The sequence below is a fragment of the Megalops cyprinoides genome, chromosome 1, assembly GCF_013368585.1.
Source record: "Megalops cyprinoides isolate fMegCyp1 chromosome 1, fMegCyp1.pri, whole genome shotgun sequence".
NCBI lineage: Eukaryota > Metazoa > Chordata > Actinopteri > Elopiformes > Megalopidae > Megalops > Megalops cyprinoides.
Window position 1 is genome coordinate 60,015,602 of NC_050583.1, and position 25,174 is coordinate 60,040,775.

At 36.3% G+C, this 25,174-nt stretch overlaps 1 protein-coding gene across 2 annotated transcripts in view; it reads left to right on the plus strand.

The window, feature by feature from the left end:
- The window catches only part of LOC118777140 (VPS10 domain-containing receptor SorCS1), a 162,272-nt gene that overhangs the window by 83,612 nt on the left and 53,486 nt on the right, over positions 1-25,174 (plus strand). For both annotated transcript variants that reach the window (XM_036527893.1, XM_036527902.1), the window contains exons 3-4: positions 10,731-10,830; positions 24,076-24,234. In XM_036527893.1, coding sequence (XP_036383786.1) covers positions 10,731-10,830; positions 24,076-24,234 — 259 coding nt within the window. The remainder of the gene's footprint in view (positions 1-10,730; positions 10,831-24,075; positions 24,235-25,174) is intronic.

Sequence of the window (25,174 nt, forward strand, 5' to 3'; positions counted from 1 at the left end):
GCCTCTCTTGGCATTTTTCTGTTCTGAATTACCTTCCTGAAATTATATGAGTAATTACATTTTTTCCTGTATGCATTTTACGTTTATATTCAGCATTTAAGTGTCTTTTCATTTCACAGAATCCTAGAAGTCTGTGATTAAATTGTAGGCTTAATCACCAGAAAACAAGCTTGGTGGGCCCTGATAGAACTAGGTACAAATGTCAGTGTCTCAGACCATTTGCTGTTCTGTGTGCAGACACAGGCAGCATGCTAATGTAGCACATCGATTTGAACCATGCTTATAATGAGTTTCCTATTAGTTAATACAGTTTGAGTGCTACTATTCATGTGACCATGTACTAAATCTAATGTGTCTAGAATACAAATACTCTGACAGAATAGCAGTTTTTGTGACATATAATGGGCATTTATGCATAAAATGTATTTAGATGCATATTATATATGCATGTGTATTATATGTATTTATTTTATGATTGTGATAAACAATTAGGATGCGGTTTTAGAATGAATCCTGTTTTTTTCTGACCCTAAATCAATGACTCACATGAATTGTGTAGACCCTTTGAGAAAAAAGGGAAGGTGGGGGAGTGCTTAGCACCACTGAGCTGGTTACTTTTGGACAAGTTAGCACCCCTGGACTGGTTACCTTTCATATTTATTATATTCATGTAAGAGCAGGGGTCTCACTGACCCTTTGATGAATTTGAAGTTGTCAGTCTCCCATCATTCAGTCTCAGAAAATTTTAGAAGCTGGGTAAGCAGTGTGGGTTATATAAGGTATGATACAGGCCTGTTTTCATGTTTAATACTGTATTTTTGTGTTGTAGCAATTCTGAAATCAGCATGAGCCCTGTAAATTTTACTAATGTTGAGTCAATCAAACTCAGCTCATCATGGCTTAATGTTACTGCTGGTTGGTTAACACTTGCAGATGGGCTTCTCATTCAGACAAGCTGACCAATTACTACATAGTAAGCATTGCTGAAGTTATAAGATGTTGAATAAATTAAATCCACTTATAATAATAAAAAAAAAACATATAAGTAATGTATCAATCCAACAGTTATGTCTTTGTCAAATGAAATTTTACCCTTTCCCTTTCAAATATTTTAGATAACATTAGGATCATGTTGAAATCATATGATAGGTTTGTCTGTTCAACACAAAAGTTGTTGTAATCTTAAACTAGACACTGAGCTAAATATATAGCTAATGCTACCTAAACAGCTTTTTGTTAGATTGAGGAATGAACAAAAGCATTGGAAACCCATGGACTCTTGAGTATTACTGTTTAAGTGTGTACGTATTAATCAGCCAATATTAGCTATAAATTTACTGCCTCACAAAGCTGGTGATTGCTGACCATTTTATGTACTTTTGAGCACCTTTTCCTTTACCTTCAATAGTCACATAATGGATGCTAAAAAAAAAATGCCAATGGCTGGCTGCCAGTCACAGCCAATGTTCATTTATACTCCATGGTGGACCATTACCTCATTCCCAGGCCTACCACTCCTAAAGCCCCTGTTGAAGTAACAGTACCACTACCTCTTGAAAAAAGTACAAAAACAAGCAAGTGGCATGACCTTGGACAAGTGGAAAATCAATTGGGTATGCACAGAGTACATCAAGCAATAATACGCAGATCTTCTGTTAAGCTCGTCTTGAGGCATCAGTCTGACAAGTTGTTGAATCAGCAAGCAGTAATTTTGTCCAAACATTACAACAATATACATCCCCCCTTCAGCATAGGTCAAACCAAACGTGTCATAAAGTGTCACAACAAAGTGGCAAGGCAGATCCACCTAGCCAGATAAATGTTACAGCTGGTGAACTAATGTTAATGTTACAAAGGAGAGGTACTACTTCTAATCATTAAAATGATTTCTTGTAGTCTGGTTAACATTCTGATAATGTTTGCTAGACATTTCTGTGGTATTTTATGATACCAAAAGACATGAGGTAAGTTGAAATTAGTTAAATACCTCTCTCACTCAGCAATGCCATAGTCCTCAAGCGCAATGTCTTCTGAACCATGCCTTTCTTCAAAGACATTCCTTTGTGGAGTTGACAGTTTAGGTTGCCAGTTGTGAACCTACAAATCAAATGCTCACCAAAAAAGGGATATAAGAGGAAAAGTAGCAGAAAACTTGTAAAAATGTATTGTGGAAATATTTATTTTCCCACAATGGGAGGAAACTGATTGATTAATATCTAGCCCTCATCTTTAGACCGTATCATGGTTAGACCTCAAGTATACCACCTGAATGTGGTATGCAAAAAGGATGTTACAATAAGGACACTGAAATACCAATAAAACCACTTTAATGACGTGCACATGAGTTAACATTATTTTATAACATGAGAAATATGCTCTTATTGCAACATGTCTCCAAGCTGTTAGAAGAACAACAAAGAAATAATTTATTTCAATTTCGTCAGCACCAGTTTGTTATCATTCCCCTGGAGAATTTAGAGATGGAAGACAGTCATGAACCCTGGGGAAGAAGGGAATGGGATGACCAATGTGATGTTTTTTTAGGAGGAGAAACACAAGCTGAGTGCAGTACAGCATTTCATAAATTAATTTAGACCACTCAGCAAACCTGCCATCCATTTTGCATGTCAAGCTGTTTCATGTGTATCTTGCATCTTACTAATGCAATCAGTGACCTTTTGCTAACCACTTGAGCTCCTCATTTTTAATTAATCATGTGCCAATATAGAAATCTGGAATCAAACTTTGCCACAATAAATGTATTGGCATATTAATATTCACTTATTATTAAGAATCTTTTTTTCATCAAAAGTCAGCAAGATACTATTTTGGTACCATATAGAAAATAAGATAGATATGTGCTTGTTTTATTTAACATGAATTAAACACAAAAATTCTGAACTATGCTTTCATACCAAGATAATACTCATATTTCTTCAGTATGATACAATTGATATATGTGGACTCAAATGTGGAAAACCGAAGCAAGAAAAGGATCTCGTGACTTTGGCGTCGCATTTTCTTTTCAAAAATACAGCTATTACTTGTTTAGAGATACTTAAGAAAACAACTGCCAGTTGTACATGCAATACATTAATTTCTTGATGTACAGTGCTGAAAAATGTTTTAGACTGAGATCAAAGATTGTGGATTATTAATATGGTAAATAGGAATTTGTTGTGTTTATATTGTTCAATATTTTGATCCTGATGTTCAAAGTGTGTTAAAATGTCATGTCAGCTCTATTTGTATACCATTACCTTACTGCCGTACAAACAGGCCCTAATTAATGTTGAGATGCATTCCTTGGAAATGTGAAATGATTAGAATCTCTTCCCTTTGACTGATTTATAATTAGGGTTTGAATTCCCCTGAATGCGTAAATTGACAATGTGTTGAGCATTGATACATGAGCATTCCCCCTAGTTATGGTTACTGGGAGAGAGAGGTAGGTTTTGTCTTGTCAACTCAATGCATTGCTGTACAGGGCTCAGAAACAAATTTGTGTGGACTGCTTTCTTTACCTGCTCTGACACTTCATTACAGCTCCTTGTAGCAAATGTCAAGATCATAAAAATCTCACCTCAACTTTAACCTCATCTTGCAGACATTGCAGTGCAGACTGAATGGTGTATTTTTATGATTTGTATTTTTCTGATGCAACAGACATAACAGAACTTATATTTAAAGTATGAGCTTGTTTTGTTATCAGCAGTATACAGAAACAATGGAAATTATATGCAAATCCGTGACTAATTACGTGTGAAATCGTACAATTTACATACATTCCCGTGATATCTTTTAGCAATGCTCCAGCATTGTTGCCATGTCCCCAAGACTGTTCTTATGCACTGAAAAATTGTCTTCTCAACCATTTGCATTAGCACATACACTTTTATTATTACTGTTATTCACAATAAAGCTTCTCTCAACAGAGACTGAAAGACAGACTGTTCCCCCTTCTTAGTCATAAACAAACCCGGTTTTATGTTTAAATGATTGTTGTATGTGGTTAACCTTGACAGTAACCTTTATCAAGTAAATTGCTGTACCATGTGCTTAATATCAACTGAAATGTGGATGGATTGATATGTGTTTACTGCATCTGAGTCTATAATACTTGCAATAATATTTTTTTTCAATGTGTATATATGCAGATTCTTTTAAAGTCATCACTGTTGATTACTGTGTGTAAGATTACCTATAAGATTGAAAAAGTGAGTGATCTTAATGAATAAGAGGGATAGGTGAGACGTGAATTATACTGTAAATAACCAATTCCAAATTTATAATTAAATTGCATTTTGTGGTACGAAACGTTGATGTCCTGAGTACTGTGCACCATGGGGTGGTTCAGGCTGAACTCATTCAGAGATACAACCACAATCAACTTTTTGAAATTAAATCAAAGCTGCTATAACATTAAATCAGTAAATTAATCAATCAATGAAACTATCTTTATCAAGGTCAATTGCGTCACAAAAGACACAATGATCTTACTTCAGCAATCACAAGCGTTTTTTTTTTTTTTTGTAACATTGATGTTTCCCCAACTTTGTCCTTGAACAACTGTGCTCTTTTGTGTCATTATTCTAGATCCAGATCAGTTTCTATGGGAACATGCAGAGAGTCAAAGAAACACTAAAAGTAAATCATTGGGCATTAAATTGTGCAGCCCTGTGATGGGCTATAAGGAGCTGATCAATAGCAAGATGATGTCATTGTCCCATGGTGCACGTGTCGATGACCTCCTTTTTGACAAATGTTACAGCTGTAATTCGGTTCAAATATTTCAGGAGTTCAGAGGGTGGCACCATATGTCATTGCAACAGCCAACATTTCATAATAAATCTGAGAGGAAGAAAATGAAAAATGCACCTGCCCCTCTGGCCTTGCTGTGTTTGTGTTGAAATGACCATTTACACTTTATAACTGTAGGGAAAAGATTCAGAGGCAAAGATTCAAAGTATCAAAGCATTTGTGAATGGTACAATTTCAGAATATACAGTATGTACCGATATATGCAACCAATGGTGAGGAATTGATGCTGTTTTTTTTTTTTTTTTTTTTGATAGTTTGGTTGTTTGGTTATGAAGCATTCGTCTTTACATATGCTCAGTCTTTTCAGTATTGGGATAGGGACTCAGCCTTTTTTCTGCTTGTAACTAAATGCATATTGTTGTATATGTGTAATAGTTTTAGTTGACCTTGTATGTCAGTTAGTTATGTTAGTTAAATGGATACATGCAGATCTAGTTATCATTTTATATGCTTGATGACTCAACTGTTCCCAAAAGTCATGATCTGCTGACTTGGTATTAATGTAATTGCCTAAAACAGTTTGGAAATGTATTTTTCCAGAGGTCAGAGCTCTTTCAATGTTATCCAGCTGGCACTAAGCATGTATAGACTATAGGAATTTGAGTATATATTTGGCTGTAAACACATGGTAGCCAGGCTTTAGTTGTTGTTTATATTATTCTGGTCAGCTGAAGGCCTCATTTCATGTCATTAATTTTAATGAATTGAATTCATTCATGAGACAGATGCATGTCAGAACGTCAGGAAAAGTGATATAGTTAAAACTAAGGTGTTTAAGAGACACATTAACGTGAAGAAATGCTGTACATGAATTTATTGTAAGCCCAGTGTTCAAAACACTTGTTGTTATAAATGATTTATTCTGTCTTTTATTCAGTTTATGTATCTCTGTGTCTTTGAATGTGCTATAATGAACGGATGTTGCTATTGGCTAAAGATGATGCAACACAATATAAAATGCATTCATAAATGCACTCTGGTTTTCCTTTTATATCTTAACATGAAACTAGACTATTTTTAATAAAAGTCATGTTTTAGGAGTGTGTTTCCTCAAAGTAAATTGAAACTGGCAGCAGAGATGGAGTGGGAAAACGTTTTGGGCCATCTGGAATACATCAACTACAGATTTTTACTGAACACAAATTTCACATTAGTACACTGACCAAGCCGTCTGAATATTTTATAGTATCCATCCCCCAATTGAGGAAATAGTACAAGTAATTTCATTCCATATGCATATATGCATTTTTTGTGCACCCCCCAATCTTTTCATCAAACGATTTGTAATCATCAATTGTAAATTAGACTCACCTCATGGTGACAACCAATGCCCTTGCACAGAATCTTAAAGCACAGGGAAAGGAATGGACACACATGCATGCCAACCATGCCTATTTTTCACACTACAAGTCCCACAGTGCACCAGGAAGCAAGCAATTGGAGGATAGGCGCATAACCCTGACATCATCAGAGCAACTGATATGTTAGGCAAGGGTGAGTGGCAGGGTGTTGAGAGTGGACCTTTGAGTGAACCCTGGCTGACACACCCACCCATACCATGGGGGAACAAAGGCAATTTGTGTGGTCATTGCTAGCAGGAAACATGGCTGGGCCATAGGATTCTGTGCTATGATTAAGCACATTAACTAATTATGCATAAAGTGTCACTGTATTTTCACTTATTTTATATGCATTTAAATGTGTTCACAGTATCTTAAAATGATTTAAATTATCTGGACTTCCAACAGCAGCTAAAGCAGAGTGTAAACTAGGTATAATGGGATGTATGCATTGGGAAGATGTTTATGTGCCAACGTCCCACTGTGTACAAATGCCACCCCCATGTGTGCAAGAACATGTCTGCCTTCAGATGAACTTTCTCAAAAGAGCTGATGACTGAACTTTTAAGAATTCCTTTCATCAGTGTAGAGAAAGAAGTCATTCCCATTCCTGTGCATCTGAGCCCTGGGAGTGCACTTTGTTATTATATGTACTAATGAATAACCTGCATCACATTGCTGAAGACAAGTCTCAAATCTCATTTAAGCTGTCAGACCTTTTCCTTCATTGTGTGAATTGTGTGATTTAGTTCTTTCATTTTAATTCACATTTTACCCTTAGACACCCTCGATAGAAGCCCATACTTAATACAAGTACTTTGAGTATTTGTTGATAGTAAACGATTCAGTTTGATGTTTGTTGAAAAATAGTGTTATTTCTTTCATGTATGGTTCCTTTAATTTATGAGTCATTTAAAAAATGTAAGGAAGTCGACATTTTACATTTTCCCGCAAAACTTTCAGTCAAGTTTCTGTGCATCAGCTAAGAAAGGCTATGGTTTCCATGACAACCTACTGAAGTGAAATAAATCAGTGGGATCTCCAGGCAGACCGGAACACACTCTTTTGAGTTTGGGTATCCGGTTTCAACAGTATTGATATGTCTTACCTTAACTGAGCCACATCCCTGGAATTTCATGTGGCTGAACTTTTGATTGGTTGAGGAAAGCTTGTAAGCTGTAGTAGCCAAGAGAGGCAGGACACATAAAGGTTTTTTCTCTACTAAAATCCAAGGAGCTTTGTTATAGGTCATTCAAAAAGATTTTTTAGCTAGATGCAAGCTAAATGGAAAAAAAAAAGCTCAGAAGTGTATTAGTAGATGGACCCTTCTCTATGAAATGGGCATGGCCAAATAGTCTAGAGCACGTAGTCTACAATGCCCAAATGTAAGAGTCAAAAGAGGTGGTTAAATATCCTCATCTTATATACCTATAACCTTTTTTTATTTTATTCTGAGACTTTTGGATATGCAGTTGCAGTCTTTACAGAATATGAAGAATATTCTTGTTAGGAACATGACTTTAAGCAGTTTTTAGCACTAAATTACTTTAGTGTGCTTCCTGTATACATTATGTTTATAGTACAATTGCTAAACACATCTCCAAACAATTGTTACATGAAAGGTGAGCATTGGAGAAGTAATCCATTTGCAATAATGTGATGTGCTAAAGTGTTTCCATATAATGATGATGTTCTACATGATTTCTTTATAGACATCAATATGTTGAAATTGATTTTCCATTTCTCTCCTTACAAGCACATTAATGGTCATGGACCTATTGATTTATGATTATTCTCTTTTTCCAGTAGTATCTATTGCAATTTATGGTAAAAAAAGGAACACCTTCAGCTATTCCTTCAAATGCCCTTAGTGCATCCCAGTTATGACCCTTTTTACATCACTGTTACACTTTTACAAATTTTACATCACAAATGGATTTGAAAACTATCGCTGAAAGTTCTTAAGGAAAACCAATTTTGTTGGACAAGGTCAAACAGCACAAAGGCTTGTTGTTTCCAATGGTCTGGAAAACATGATGGCTGTCAGCTGTCAGCATTACACTTAGCAGGAAGCCGGCAAAGAAAAGCTGGAAAAGCTTGCTGTACAATTCAGGACAGGGTTTTTCATATTGGATGAGACTATCACCAAAGGAGTACCGGGTGTCTATATTGACATATCAGATTTTTTCAGTTGTGTCATCTACTAAGTCTTCCCACTAAAGGAAGTCAAGATCTTGTTTTAGACAGGGTGAACATTTGGGGGGAAAAGTATATACATAAAGGGCTGCAATGAAAGAAAAAACAATATCTAGTTCATTGACTCATTTAGCATCCCCTTTGGGAAAGGCAAAGTGAACATTTCTGAAATGAACCATTCTCAAATGCTGCCTCCTTTTAGTTGCAATGCTGATGAGGTGAATGGTCTAATTGGCTCCTCTGGGTCTGTAGCATCCTCCACTGGCTCCACCTCCTCACCCTCGAGGGGTAGTGGTTGAGTACGGTATCACAGAGCAGTTGTGTGAAGAATACAGACAGCTACAATGGTCCCGATGCACAAATCAGATGTGTACTGCAGGGCACCTCACAGTGAATTGTTTTGCTGTGAAGGGCATCTTTATTTTGCCAATGCACCTCTCTCACCTGCCAGGTTCTTGTGTGCCGGCTGTTGTGTGTCCTCTGCCATCGAAGTTAGGTTAGGCATGTTTCAGTGGAGTTGGGAGAAGACGATATCGACTATCTGCCAACAACCGTCCACCACTGAAGCCACCCCCCCCCCCCCCATCCCCAATCTGTTTCAAGCTCAAATTTACCTAGATATTGGCTTAACGTGTGAAACCTGGCCACTTTGCCAACAAATGGTTATGCAGTGGCAGTGGTCACAAATGACTGCACAGCCCTCGCAACAAACAGACTTGTATTATTTTTTTGTTCGATCCTTGACTTGAAAGTATGTGCCATTAACCAGTGCCTCAGGGTTTCCTGCTGATTGAGTGGAACCCCTGTTTTATTAGCTGAAGCCCGCTCATTGTTCACTGTTTGATCCATTTTTGTACATTGTCAGCTGCGAATATCATGATATCATGGGGTGCTGTAGATTTTCCCATCTATACAGCGTAACCCAGTACCTTTCAAATGACCCACAGGAATGGAATCTTGTTGCAAACCTGGTCCTCTGCTGATGAACAGCTCTACATAAGAAAAAAGCTACTTCAAGTCCATTTGTCTCAATCTGAAACTTTTATGTGATATCATTGTCATCAAGGTTGCAATTGTGGTTATGCACCTCCCTTAATTTTTCATTGATGCTAATTTCCAGGTTCTATGCCTATATGATAGGTATTAAAGTTGCAAATGTATGTTTTTGTTTTCATGTAAGGAAAGATTTGTAATGCTAACAATATGATATCAAAATCTGCATTGGTAAAATATGAACAGAAAAACAACTGCAACTTTTCAGTGAAACAGTCTCTGTTTCTGTGAGTCCCTGATAGCTATTTAGGTCCCAACATTGGACAAACAAATAATATTAAATGTCATATTAAAACCAGCCCCAGGGTTTAAGGCATACAGTGACACTTGTTGCTTGTTGAGTTTGCTTGCCAGCTATCAAAGGTCTGGTTTGATTTGTTAGCACCCGGCTATTGGAGTGTTACTTCAAGTGTATTCTAGCCTGAGTTTAAAACGCTGCAGGAGTGTTTAATAGAGTTAAATAGACCTATTGAATTAATTTACCCATAATCACATATAGTTCAGACATTTTTACAAATTAAAAAATGAAAAGTGAAAATTTAAAAAAGGAAGGATTGCCCATTTTAGTGCTTACTTAAAAAGGACTTTGAGGTATATAGTAGGACCATTTTTAAATTAAAATGTAAATTTACTTAGAATTTTCTTAAATCATGACATGTATTATATATGTTGACAGAAAAAAAAACATAAATGTACAAAGGAACCCATAAGCTACATAGATCTAAATATAAAGAAGATATAAAGAAGTCATTAAGAATGCTATATAGGGAAGCATTGAATAATCTTTTGTTTCTCTGAAGAGCAGAGATGGATAACAGTTAAGACTTGACTTCCTTGACAGCATCACTGCATTCTCTACTTAGGAGATACAGACTGAGACCAAGTGGAAAGTTTTTAAGCTGGTCCTCTGTGCTTTGGGCTTTGAGAGTTCCGACTGATTGGGTCAAAGTAGTATAAAGGAATTTGGCCATACTTTCTGATAACAGAGCAGTCATTACTTTGCAGTGGCCCAGTGTTGGATGTGTGGGAGGAAGACATTTAAAAGTGAAAACAAGTGACATTGTTAGATGTAAGAAGAGGTGCTGTATCCTTCTAGTATCTTTAAACCCAGTGAACCACATGCCAACGGCAAACTATGAACTCTTGACAAATGAACCAAAGTGACTTTTGGTTTCCTTCTAGTAATACATTTTGATTTTTATATTTTGTTACAAAACCAGTTTCAGCAGTAATATATGTATCTCTTTCATTTTTTTTTCAAATAAAAGCAGGGGTGGTTGTGCTTCCATACATGTATCTTGTCTTTTAATTAAATTTCAGGTCAACAGACTATGGAACCACTTACGAGAAACTTAACGAGAAAGTGGGAGCGAAAACAGTTCTGAGCTACTTGTATGTCAGCCCCAATAACAAGAGAAAGGTAAGATATTTAAATTATATATTCTACAATCCAGCAATAATTGACTGTGATCTTTTTTTTTTGTTATTAACATGTTCATCTCCATTAGTGTTCGCTTGCTTTAAAAGGAAGTTTGTATGTTCTGTAATTGTATTCATTGGCTTACTATTTCTGTGGCTTACTTACTGCACTTCCAATAGGCTGTAAAATTGCAGGGGAATGCATTAATTCATTACAAACTATGATGTTAAATAATCCCTGCCTAGAGATTCGGCAGTATACAGGCAGCACTCTCATCGTCAATAGCAAGTGCTGAGTTTTACACAAAATAGAGTGAAATATACAGTGGACAAAAAAAGGCCTCATAAATCCTGGTGTTTAAATCAAAGGTGGACTAGAGGTTCTTATTTACGATCGTTCGCTCAACAGTGCAAGGAGAGCTCACTGTCAGCTCATATCAGTAGGCTGTGTATTATCACCCATGGTCATCTCTCACACATCTTTTCTCTTTTTATAATTCTGCAGTCAGAAAGGGCCATGATTGTGATGTTAAGTACAGACTAATAGCATAGGTAGAAAATGATTCCACCATCCATCAAAATCATGCTACATACAGATGGTATGATTTAGCCCCTCCTCTGCAGATGTAAAAGTAACTGGGGTCTGATTTTTAAGCAACTGTAGATCACTTCATATACATGACATATTTTTAATTTTTCCTGAACAGCAAAACCCTTTGATATTATACTGAGTTTTCCTTCAAGGAATGACTTGATGCATGATACTGAATTTGAAAGCACTGACCTTATTGATTTGTGGCATACCTTGTTTGGTCCTTTTTTTTTTTTTTTTTTTTTTTTTACTTCAGACCACCTTCCTATTGGCTTTAGAGGATGTGCTAGCAAATTGCAGAACACTGTTTCATGGGCAGGAGGAAGTTCGCCTGAATAGATTACTTGCGTGACACCGGAAGGAATATGTATGAATGCAACAAGACACACAAATCTTTGTTTGTTTTCTGTATATGCAAAGAAATTAAGAAAATATTTAAATTGCTTTGATCTGGGCTAGTATGTATTGGGGGTGTCTTCTCTTGGCTCAGCCGAGCTGATCTTCATATGAATGACTCTATACTGCGGCTTAGAAACAATTACGGCCTTGTGCAGCTTAGTTTGCAACAACTGGCAGGTGGGTGGAATATGAATTTTGCCATTTATAAGATCTCATCACTTATGTGTTCAAAGACTTTCAATGGCCCCTTGTGTTTTTTAAAGTAGTGGAATAAGCATGCATTTACAAGTATGAATTAATATTTCATGTCCTCCAACTGTAGAGAAGTACTACAAATACTTGGCATTGCTCTTAGAGGCGTGTCCAAACCTGCACGAACAAGACAATTGCAAACTAGTTTGAAAGTAAGAAAGGCTGAATTACCGGAAGTCCCTGCAGATGTAAGTGGATACATAAAGGTTATTGGCTGGACAGAGTTCCTTTAGCTTTGGTTTGCATTTTAATATCGAGGCACATTTTTGTGAATTAGTGAAGTCACATTTCTTTTGCTTAACAGTGAAGAAGAGATAAAGAAAATAATGTGTTGATCAAGACACATCAGTGCCATATCATTGCCGTGGCAATGTTATATGTCTACTGGATATAAAAATGCCTTCAATCAGACTTTGATGCTTCCAACTCAGGATTATTAGCAGTGCATAGCTTTCTTTCTATGTCATTTTTTTCTCTACATTCTACTCTTTTGTGGTTACTGTAAAGTTATTAGCAAAAAATAACTATGATCTTAACAGTGCCCAAACTCAACGCATTGCTAATAAGCAGGCAAATGTGGAGATGGCACAGAATTGTATGAACTTGGTACATTTGCACATGTAAATAACAAGGCTCTGATTGGCTGACAAAATATCATGAGAACTACAGACTGGATATTTACTTAATTAAGTTCCATATTATTGTACAAAATATAATCTGTTGAAAATAAACAGGAATGAATGTAGTTTTATTTTGCATTTTATCAAAACATTGTATCAAAAGGGGGTAATGCAAATTATCTAATGCGATCAAATTTTTTCCTTCAATAGTTCCGAAAATCACTTCACAGGTCAGCCTTTTAAATTGACACACAAACCACAATGCACAGCGCATAGCAGTTCATCTGCTCACTAAAGCTGGGTTGGCACCCTTGTAGATAAATGTCCTTTATTGGGCTTTGGACAAAAAGCAGCTTTCACAGCTACTGGTTGCCCGCCATCATTGACAGCAAAAGTAGAACTGGAGTTTATCCAGAAATTACACTCACTTACATTGCTGTTCTCAACATCAAATTTTACAATCAAGGTTAATGTAAGTTTTAATGTCAATAAGAAGGCAAAACGGAAGGAAATGTTTGTTAGTTAGCTGGCTACTGGCTTGATGTGAAATGGTCTCTTGGTCTAGCTCCACTGGCTCCCTGTAGTTGCCTGTTCAAGGCATTGATGCTTGCGTACAGGGAGACCAACAAAACTGCACCTACTGACCTGAACTCACTACTGCAAGCCGAGGTTCCCTCCCGACCATTACGCTCCGGGACCGAATGGTGTCTGGTCATCCCGTTTCATCCAGGACTTTCTTTGCCTTTGTCCCCCGATGGTGGAATGAACTTCCACACTTCATCTGTCTTCAAGAAACATCTGAAGACATAGCTATTCCGCTCTCACCTGAGCATATGAAACACTACCCCCTAAAGGAACTTCTCATGTCTCAAACTGTCTCCTATTAAACTATAAAATAATATATATTTTTTAAAAACGTAATAGTTTAAAGCACTTGTTAGCTCTACCAGCTAGCCTGGCCAGCCATTCAAACCTGGTCATGCAGTGCTGCTAATATTGTTGACTCCTAATGGTTTTTTGCTTGTGTTGTAGGCTATGCTATCTCACTTGTAAGTCGCTTTGGATAAAAGTGTCTGCCAAATTAACAACTGTAAATGTAATTTAATGTAAATGGTAATGGTCCTTAGCTGTGATGTACAAGCAGTAACTTAATTAACTCTTTTAAAGCTAGGATTTCCATTTTTAGCGAAACTAGAGGACCTCAAGCCAAGGGCCAATGCTTAACATGCTGTCAATGTTCTCAACAGAAATGATATGAACCTGATAAATCTCATTTCATCTACATTGACTTTCCCACAACCTTTTGTCTTTTTTCTCTTTCTTTGTTTTCACCGCTGAGTGCATTGTCTTTGTTAGCATGCTGTTCCACCTACCTTTCAGAAATGTGTTTTTCTTAGTCAAGCAATGACTTTATTTGTTTAAGGAACTAGTATTCATGTAAAAAAAAAAGCTGGGCAAACAGATATTAAGTAGCAAGTGGGTTGTAAATTGTTAATTGTTACTTGTTAAATGTGAAATGATTTAGAATTTACTCATATTTTAATATTTGATCTGTTGACATTTATAAATTTTATAACAAATATATATATAACAAAGTGAGTAGTAAACCTTAAACAGTTACATAAATATTCAAATGAATTCTTAACAAAATCTATTAATAAATATTGTATGTAGCATGAGGTTGCATTATTATAACAATGAATTATTAATTACATTGAATTGCATTGAATTACATTATTTGTGAGCAATATGACTATTAAAATGAAATTGACACATTAAGAAATGGCAGAAAATGCAATACATGCATTATTTTTCTCTTATATCACAGCATATGAGTAAGTATGGAGGGTACTGAACACACAGCATATGTACATACCCATACATAAACGTGTATCGTAAAATACTTCATCCTTGAAATTTTGTGAGTTGTAGTGAGGCCAGCCAATTTGCCTAACTCATCTATTTGCACCATAAATCAAAGCAGAAATAAGCAGAAACTTGCGATTAAAGTGGACAAATTGTGTAGTTTAATTCACTTAAGATACATATGTAAATGGTATTAACATACCAATTAACCTGGGGAAAGCTGACATCTCCAAGTGATTAATGGGAGATTGTTTGAAAACAGTGTGTAGTGAATAATCCTCCTACAAAAAACGCTCTGGGTCTCAGCTGTGGAGGTTCTCCTGACCGTGTGACATAACAGCAATCTGAGAGAACCTTGAGGCAAAATTGAAGTTAGCCTGCTGACATTTTTTTTTTTTTGGCCATGCTGCCCTTTATAGCTTACCTGTAACTTGTAGTCTGGAGAAATGTCTCTCAGAAACGCAGGGGAGCATAAGAGGGGGTAGGATTTTTGGTTCGGAAGGGAAAATGGAGTCAAAGGGAATCAGATGTGCTCTGTGCGAAATGCATGTGGTTGTAATGTGATGGAAATGAAAAACACAGCACTGGGGAAAAAAAAAAAAAAACACAACAGCTGTCAACCCTCAGGCACAGCCTGAAAGTGACTGCGACGAGCGGCATTGCTCAGTAGGGAAAGCAGAGGGAAACAGTACATTGACTGTGTGGGTGCATTTCCAACCTTTGTGGGTGGCGTGGCATGCCAGTTCATCACTGAGCACTTCTTAGAATTGAATTGTTTCAAGAACTGACACCCAGTATTGTACCTGCAGTGCATTGCCAGTGCACAGCTTGTACATGAATTCCCACTGTAAGCTGTTTCAATCAATGTTATCACTTATGCCTTTGTTACATGTTTTCTGTACCCCACTGTCTGTATGCAGAGCTGCGTTCCTATTGATTTCTGTTTTAAACTCACAAGGTGTAATGATCATTTATGTATAACAAACTCATTGCTTTTTCAAAGGAATTGTCAACAGAGTGAATCTTTGTGTGCAAAGAAATCTTGTATCATTCAGACAGGGTATGCTTATCAATCAGTGTAACTAGCTGTCATTAAAAAAATATATATATTTCAACGTAGTAAAATTGAATAGGAATGATACACACCTAAGTATTGCTTGACAATTTAAAAAGGGGACTTGAATTGTGTTGTGTTTGTGTCTGAGTGCACCTGTGCATGCATGTGCATTTTTTTCAAGTAGACAAATGCAAAGTGATGCCTTGTTCTCACCACATTTGCATCATACACATGTGTGTCTCCCAGCTTGTTAAATTTTATAGCCTGCTGTTTTTATTCTGGGATGAGACCTTTGCATGACTATCCCAAGTCTATTGCTGACATTTACCATCCTCTTATGAAGACTTCACTTCTCAGCAACCAGAACTTGTCCCTGCTTGACTGACCTTTAGCCTATAGCTTCAATTAAGCACTCCTTTTCCCTCCAATGTTAGATGTGTAGTTAAATCCACCAAATCCTTTTTTTTTTTCTTGCTGACACGGTTGTAAAAGAATGTATCCAGCATTCAGAAGTAATGGGAAATAACCCTGCATGATCTTTCGTGAACAGTACATTGTATTCCTTTTCTGCCACCTACAAAGAGAATACCAGATGAACCAGTAAAGTACATTAGGCAAAAACCATGTCTGGGCTGCGGGCCTGTTCATTAAACTTTTAATACCTGTTTCCTCATAATTTTGATTTGGTGTCAGAGGGAGTGTGCTTTTTAAAAGTGAAATAAAAACATGCTTTGTCAGAGATGGAGCTCTTACAAAGGAAAAATAACATTTAATTTTTCATAAGAATTTAATGCAGCCAGCTATTAACAATGCCAAATCCTGTTGTCTCTCTTACGAATAAGGAAATGAATGATACATCCCAACAGTGCGGAAAAATTCTATCTGCCATATTTGTTTGTACAAGCAGCGCTCATGTAATTACACAATCATTCCAGGTTGGTATCCTGCATACAGTATATGTTATTGTATATATTGATAAATTGAAAAATGATCACTTTAATCTAGATAGCTAAAGAAAATCTATCAAATGCAATGAATCAGTAATAGTTACCACAGAATTTTTGCGATATCAGAGACAAGTACGTGATGTCATATAGAAGGCAAGGTTATTACTGTAAGTGTACATACTACTTAGTGCTCATATCTGGCCAGACATATATGAAAGAAATCATAAGCACATACTTTAAAAATCTGTTGTCTTCCAAACTTAGCCAGGGGAAGATCTCTACTGGGCACATTCTGGAATCCATCTGTTCTAAGTCCATAAAGGACAAAGTGACTGTAAGATGCAGAACAGTCACAAAAGACAGGGACACAACATGCTATAATAAAAGTCGTTTTACTATGGCTGGAACTTTAAGGGGCAGTTAATTTCCTTTCTTTTCATATTACAAGGCCAATGTAAAGGTGTTATAGTAGTCAGTCTTATACCATATAACCCCCAGGCATGTTGTATAATGTGTAATATTTAGTTGAACCACTAGATGGTAGCTGATTCTTTACAATTTCTTCACTTCACCCAGACTTATTTCCAAGCTTTGGGACAAATTCAAATGGTGAATGGCCAGGTTGATTGACATATGACACTGTACTGTTGGTAAAATGTCTGAAGTGTAATCTGCATATGTTTGCACATTGCAGTGGGCTGTGGTTGCATTCTGAAAGGATGTTGGATTAAAAATTCCGATTTTAGTATAAGCAGGACTCAGACATTGCTGCTGTAAACCATAAGTGGTCAAAACTGTAATGAAATGGGAGTGCAATTTGTTGCATAAATAAAGGCTGTAAAGTCATGTTCTTCCCTGACTTCCAGGATTGGGCCTGTCAACAAAATATTCAAATACCATTGAAATGAAGAAACTAATGGGGTGAGGTGTAGGTCTGCAGGAATGTATTATAGCATGTTGCAAGGACCTATGCAAAAACATGTAGGAATGCCTCCCTGCAAATATGTGGATGTTGTTATAAATGATTTGGTATTGCCTGGGTGCCTGGGTGAATTGTAAGATCACAGTATTTGGGTTATAAATGTGTAGTATGCAACAAAAGAGTATAGAGTGTAGGAAGATTATAGGGCGAAGAGGAATCAGAAGGAATTTTGTAATTTATTCAAATGCATTTTAAGCAATGTGAACTACAGTTAAAGTGCATTTCCAACTCATCTAGTCAGCTTGACAATTATGAACATGCGCTCAGTAATCACAATGTTTAGACTGTATCGGGTTTAATGCAAGCCCTGTGAAACAGTGGTTAGGGAATAAGACTTTACACCAGGAGATTTTAGAATGAAACTCAGGACAGTTCCTTTGTACAATGTTCTTTGTGTGAATGAAGTTAGATAAAGGTGTCAGCTAAGCAAATAGATAAGCTTTTCAGATATAAACTGTAGGTAAAACGGGAGTTCAAATGGGACATGTAGTCGTACAAATATGGTAAAAATGGTAAAATATGGACATGGATTGAGATCAAGTTTATTCATGAACATGTCAGATACAAACACACAGCTACAAGAAGTCTTCATTTTAAAAGCCCAAAATGTGTGATTTGGGTAGCTCATTTGGAATTAGAACAACTAATCAAACAGCTTGTTTTGTGTGTTTAATCAAACAGTGTTTGTTTATTCAATGTATTATATGTGTTTTAGTCTGATAAATCTTTTGCAAGCTTATTAGATTGTCTGTAATGATGATTCAGTTATTGTCATCCAGATATTTACTTTCACAGTTTTTCAACAGTAAACATTTTTTTTGTCAAACTCCACTGGTTCCAATGACATCCCAAGGACCCATCCATATTCGTTAGTTAACTAAGCCACACAACACACATCTGCTTCGATAATCTGCAAATGTAGCCTGACCAAGCAAAACTCTGTTGTGCTTTTCTGTGTACTGCTGTAAATGCTCTGAAAAACAAATAACAATAAACTAAAAACAGTCAGTTTTACAAAACATTAGTGGAAAGGTGCCCAGGTGTTACACTTGTAATTTTTTTTCTGTTGTAACAAAGGCTAGCTATTCATTTTTTATTCAGAGTGTTTATTTGTATTCAGTGGCTGACTCATAATGATCTCATTCCAGCCACTGACAAAGATTATGGCTATTACGTTGTCTTAACTTGGTGATGAGACTTCTCAAATTCATTGTCCAGAAAAAACTGTAAGGTATTTCGCTTGTATCAATTCACCAACCTGAGTTAAGCAGGCAATCTGACAAATCAGGTGAGGACCATTTCACAAAAGATGTTACCAATTCCCCATTGCAGCATTATCAACTATCCAGCCACGCCGCAGCAAATTGTATCTTAAAGCTTTCTTTGCCTGATATCGCGATTGCTTTCTCTTCATTGTGATCAGTTCCACCCACCAATTTCCCAGGACCTAGCCTACCACTGGGTCGACTGTCACAGCACCCAGAGGTGTTTTATAGTGTTCTTGACCATTGTGCAGTGTGCGTGGAGCTGGTGAATCATCAGGAAGATGAGCACTGGTTCATAAAATGACACAGAAGCCACTTGTTATTGCCAATCAGAGAGCTAAGAAAAAAATTCACCAAACGAATGCCTGCAGTTTATTTGGTTAAAAAACACTAAGCAATCAACATGTGCAAAAACCACTGCCCTCGCCATCTTTGTACTGGCTCTAATCCCATAGGGGCCATATCATAAGTCTGCTCTCATCAAATCAACCTGTGCTGTTGCAGAATACTGAATAATAATACTCAACAATAGTATATAACTGTCATAATAGAAGAAGCCCACTTCACAAATTACTGTCAAATGTTTGTCAAAAGTAATTTCTTGCATATTACCTCATCTTGTGTGAAAACAGTGTCCCAAAGTGGAATTTTGTTTTCACCTCGTTTACTGAATTCAGTTGCCCTGTGTGGCTAATTAAACCACCCGTTTTGCTGAACGTGTTTACATACAGTAGTTTGAAACTGCCTCTGTAGGCAGGTAGGAAAAGGCTTGTGTTAGCATAGTAAATGATCTGTCAGAAATACCCACAGAGACTCATTGAATAAAACAAATGATCAAATATGTTTGCAATGATCTAACGGAAATAATAATGGGAGAATGCACTAATGAAAGCATTTTCAGGTTTTAAAAATTAGACTTTCTTATGCATAAACAAATTTGCATATGAGGCACATGAGAGTTAAAGGTACAACATGTTTTACCACACTGAAAATTTGACTTTTTAAGCAACTTTTTAGCAAAATCAGTCTTGTGTGAATGGTGGCCAGAATGTAGAGTCAACTTTACAACGGCAGCAAAACAGTGGCATGGGGCTTACAGTATGTCACTTCCTGCTGCAACTTTATCAAACAAAGCTGTCTTTTTTCACTCAGTAGTGGAAGACTGATCAGTGTGGATATGATATATGTTTGTGCTCCAATGAATGGGAGAGTCCCCAGAATAATTGCTGTCTGAAATTGAATGGTACCATGGGAAATTTCAATGGGTGTTACTGGCTGAAAACTCCTCACTCTTTTCATCATGGGAAGTGCCATCTGAGGCTGAGAGCATATCACTGGACAAGTTATGCTAATATCAGTGTTTATGGGAATCAATAATTCAAAACATGATGTGCATTTAAAAAGAAATATTCTTAGCCAATGAATTTTAATGTATAATTAATGCATGTGTGTACTAGCAGACAGACGTAAACTATAAACTGCATTTTTTAGTTAATATGCTTACTGGCAAACCATGCAGAATATGTTAATTATCTCAAGTGTACGTGAGGCAGATAATGACACACAATGACACTGTGGCTAATTAGTCTAGAGTGTAATATGATTTGCATTATTCTGAAGAAATCAGTCTGGAACCCATCTGCTGCAGTGTTCTGCCAAGCTCCTTTCTTTCCACTTTCAGTATAATTGCATCAAATGAAAATAATGGGAGGGAACTGTTATTTCTTATGTTAGTTTTACATTACGATTCTCTGTTCAGCACTGCCTCATTCTAGTATTATAAGCAATTCTTTAGGTTTATGCGTACAGTTTTGTCTTGCGTCTGTGGAATGTCTTCTAGTATGTATTCTGTCATATAAAAAACACCCAAAAGTGTTGTGCAATATGTAACATATGTATCGACATTAAAAGAGGTGCATATGCTGTCCTTTGCTATACATTATAGGTAAATGTTTAAAAATGGTCCATGCAGTTACTGTGATTATCAGTTTGTATGTAGTGACAATTTATACGTAACATTGTATATGGGGACAACCAACACAATCCTACATGATCAGAGGCTTAGACAGATATTTCCTTTATGAGGAGTGTAGTTTATGTAACCAAACCGTATTTCCAGCATTTTATTGGGAAAATGCTTCACTAAAATATTGATGATTAGAAATGAATTTGAAAGGTGTTTCATTTTCTGTTTTGTAAATGTTTATACCTAACATGCATTCACCAATAATTTGAGACTTGTGAAGAAATAAAATATAATTCTTTACACAGGTGAGACGAGAATATATGTGCATTATTTCATTAATATTCAGTCATAGACACTTTATTGTGTGGTGTCTCCTTCTGAATTATTACTCATACATTTCCTAAATTTCATCAAGTCTGCACAATTGAGAGCCGTCACTTAATTAACCTTTGTCACATTGAACCTTCTGGCCCACATAATTAAGGCACTGATAGTAATTCCATGCACACATTTATCTAGTCTACAAAGTTAAACAACTTTAAAACTTTAAAACCAGAATTCAAGCATAGCCAAGGTTTCATTAAGTTGAAACGTTTCTAATGCATGTCAAAAAGGCCCACAGACAGACCTTGATGCAGTTGAAACATGTCCACAAGATTCTGTGTATTCTGTGTACAACATTCAGGTACTTTCAACAATAAATATTACTTTTGTGCACTTGAGAAAATGGAAAGACATTTCTCTCTACATAACTATGAGCTATGATCTACCTTGCTAAATTCCTAGTTACATATATTTAGGGGCTTGTAACTTTAGAACCTTGCTGTACTGTTACAAACATGTCATTTTAAAGGTTAATTTGTCTTTGAGAACAAAGAGAACAGTCTGGAATCCATCTGGACCCAATGATTCTGTAGTCTGTTTAGGCTTTTTTTTCTGGAGGCTTTGAACATTTTAAGTTCAGCTAATGCTGCATTTTTGTTTTCTGTTTTGGACTCCATGTAGTAATACATCCTGCATCAAATACATCAGTATATATGCTGATTATACATTCAAACCTCCTTCCTAAGCCAATTGCAATAAGCACAGGTTACGAATGATTTCCAGGAAGTGAGAAGGTCATGTGGAGTTAGGGTACAGAAGAAGGAGCTGATACAAATATAACTAGTTTTGAATTGAATTTAAGACAGCCTATCTGAAGTAAGAATTTAATTAAAGTTCATCTTGTGGAACTGACCCCCTAAAGTATTCCTTAAAGAGTGTGGAATATTGGCTTGCATGGTTCTTTAAGTTTTTCAAATTTCATTATTTTCTTTTGTCAAGGGTAGAAAAATCCTGCCATATTTCATGAACTTCCTTGCCCTATCTTTGTGGTCATAGTTGAAGGCATTCTTTCTGTTCCCTATTTCTTCACAGTTTACACTCTTTGGTTATTGGTAATTACTGTTTTGAATTTTGAAAACTTTTTTTGGTTTCCGCCCTATCCACACATATTTAAGAGTGTTTGGGTCATTCACCTCAATTTAATTACATTAATATCGGGACCATTTTCATTCTGGAGAAACACATGTTGAACCATTAACCTTGGGTGCAGTAAATCGACAGAACTTTGGTGGAAGCTAAAGTTACATGACTGCAATGAAAAGGACCGTTGGTTGTCTGTAATTGAACATTATGTGGAGGAAGAATTATCTATTGCAGACTCTTTGAGATATGTTATTCTGCTCTACATGTGTCTATGTCAACGTTGGGCTGAGTCATAAAAATAATTTCTGGCAGCTCCATTGTACAAGTGATAAGGTTTTATAACTGTTCAGCTCTACTGATTCAATTATAGTTTTAGTTGATTATGTTTTTTTCAGACAAGGCACAATCAGAAAATTTTAGACCTCTCAGTAGAGAACAAAGCTCTTGGGAAATTACAGATTTAAAGGCCTGACTGAACACTGTATAAGAAGCTGGAACAAAGGCACCACTAAAATAAGAATGTCTTCCTCGTTAGACATTTACTGCAACGTAGGTGCTGGCAAAGAACGCAGTACCATATGATTATAATCACATCACTGGCCCCCAGCAGGTCCGCTGTTGTTGAACTGAAATATAAATTGAGTTATCATATAACAGATGATACAGCTGAGGATTGCATGGAGGAGTATGCATAGCGCAATATGAAGGTACTTATGTGAGAAGACTATTCAATAAAGTTAAGAATGAATATTTATAAGTTTGAAATTGTAAAATGTTAATAAATTAATTTTTATTTTTTATAACAATTAATAAATAAATTGTCTGCTTTTCAAATTAATTCTGGAGGACTTCCAATTGATTTGATATAAATTTTCCACACACACACACACATATATATTATATGCAAAGGCAGACCTTTTCAATATAACAAGTAAGCTTTATATCATCCAAACTGTGATTAGCCAGTCTCAGGTAGTGTTATGGTTTTCTTACTTTTAGTACTTTCACTGACTATCGGATGCATAATACGGTAAATTAAGGACAAACAACATTTTGGTGGTAATAAATGAAAATATTTAATTACACTCAGATAGTTGTGGTTAGGTACAAGCATTGGCTGTTGTAGTGGTAGTATTCTCATTTTATTTAATGTCTTACTCTCCTTTGAATTAATCATTAAGATCACATATGCTTGGCTCACCAGCTCCTGTGATAAGTCAAGGGAGACTTCCATTTCTGCCATCTGAGAATCTGCCCTTTGGGTGCTGTCAAACAATGAATAAAATGCAACCTACTGTAACCAAATATGTAGGCTGCTGGTCCAGCTCAGTAACAAGAAAGACTTAAAACCACTATCTCAGTCCAAAAGGACTTCTGAATTATGTAGCAGTTTAGTCCTTATATCGATATTCATACATTATAGAATTAAATTATCTCTTTTTATACTTGTGTTATGTATACATTATGTCATCTGTTTTCAAATTTTGAATAATGTACATGAAACTTCCACACCACATATGAAGCAGTTAATTCATTCATATAATGAAAAAGTAACATGAGATGATCAGATATCTTTGTTTTTTCCTTTATCCAATTGCTTTGACAAATTTATTCCATATTCTGTAACTACAGTGTGGGTGTTCAATTTCTGTAGATACTTTGTAATTTGACTTGGTTTTGTGACATGCTGAATCAAACCTCACATCTGTACATTTTACTCTGGCAAGGAAAGGAATTGAGGTGATTTACACTGAGGCAAAGCTCTGATATATCTAGGAAAAGCTACCTGTGCCTGGATAGCTTTCATGCTCCATTCTCTCTCCTTTGTTTCAGATCATGCTCCTGACTGACTCTGAGATTGAGAGTAGTCTGCTGATCAGCACTGATGAAGGCGCCACCTATCAGAAGTACCGTCTAAATTTTTACATCCTGAGCTTGCTGTTTCATCCTCAACAAGAAGACTGGATTTTGGCATATAGCCACGACCAAAAGGTAAAAAGACATTGATCAAAATTATAGTTCCATGGCCTAGACTGAACAAGAGTCGTCATTATTTGAGTGACCACTGTCTATCTATCATTAAACAGAATGCTTGCATTGTATATTCAAACCATGATATTTTAATATCTTTCAACAATTCAGACTGTATTTATAGATGGGGAGTTTACCTGGTTCATTTACTTGGATTTATGTGCTAAAATATAAGCCATCAACTGAAATTTTATTTATTAATTGTATAGTTGAGATGTGTTTATGTTGTTTTGGCAAGATTATAGACTTATTTCTATCTGACTGACAGATGTCTCTTTTGGGGTTTTCATATGAAATCATTTACTGTGGTAGGAAAGTTGTTCTGGAGTCACATTTTCACCCTCCCTCACTGGTAATACATCCGGAACAACAGCACTTCATCACTCTTCTTTGCAATAGTACATCTCTGAAAAAGGGGGGATGAGCAGCTCTGGTCCCTCAGGTTCACTGTGCCTACTCGTTTTGTTCTGCTTCATCTCCCAACTGTATAATTGAAGTCATAATTTGGAGGAGAATTCACCTGACCTGATGCACAGGACATAATTCAGTAGCTGTGCTCTGTGAACACATAAAAGAATAATCCTCTGTCTGGGTTTTGTATATTGAAATGACATGTCACAACCCCTGTGTGTCGTGTCTTTTCTTTTTTTAATGTGTTTATTTGCTGCAAGATTTCAACAAACTAACCTCTTAGAATTGCAGGATGGCTACTGTCCTTGAGTTTTCCGGCCCCCTCTACTTTATTGAACCTGCAATGATTACTTTTTCTCAATCATTTTCCTTTGGACCTCAAACCAATTGTCTCCTGTTCCCCTTTTCTATTTGATTGACTTTTTCTAGTGACCAAGGATGTCATACTGCCCACCTGTTTTCTCATCCTGATTTAGTTTTGATGACCCCT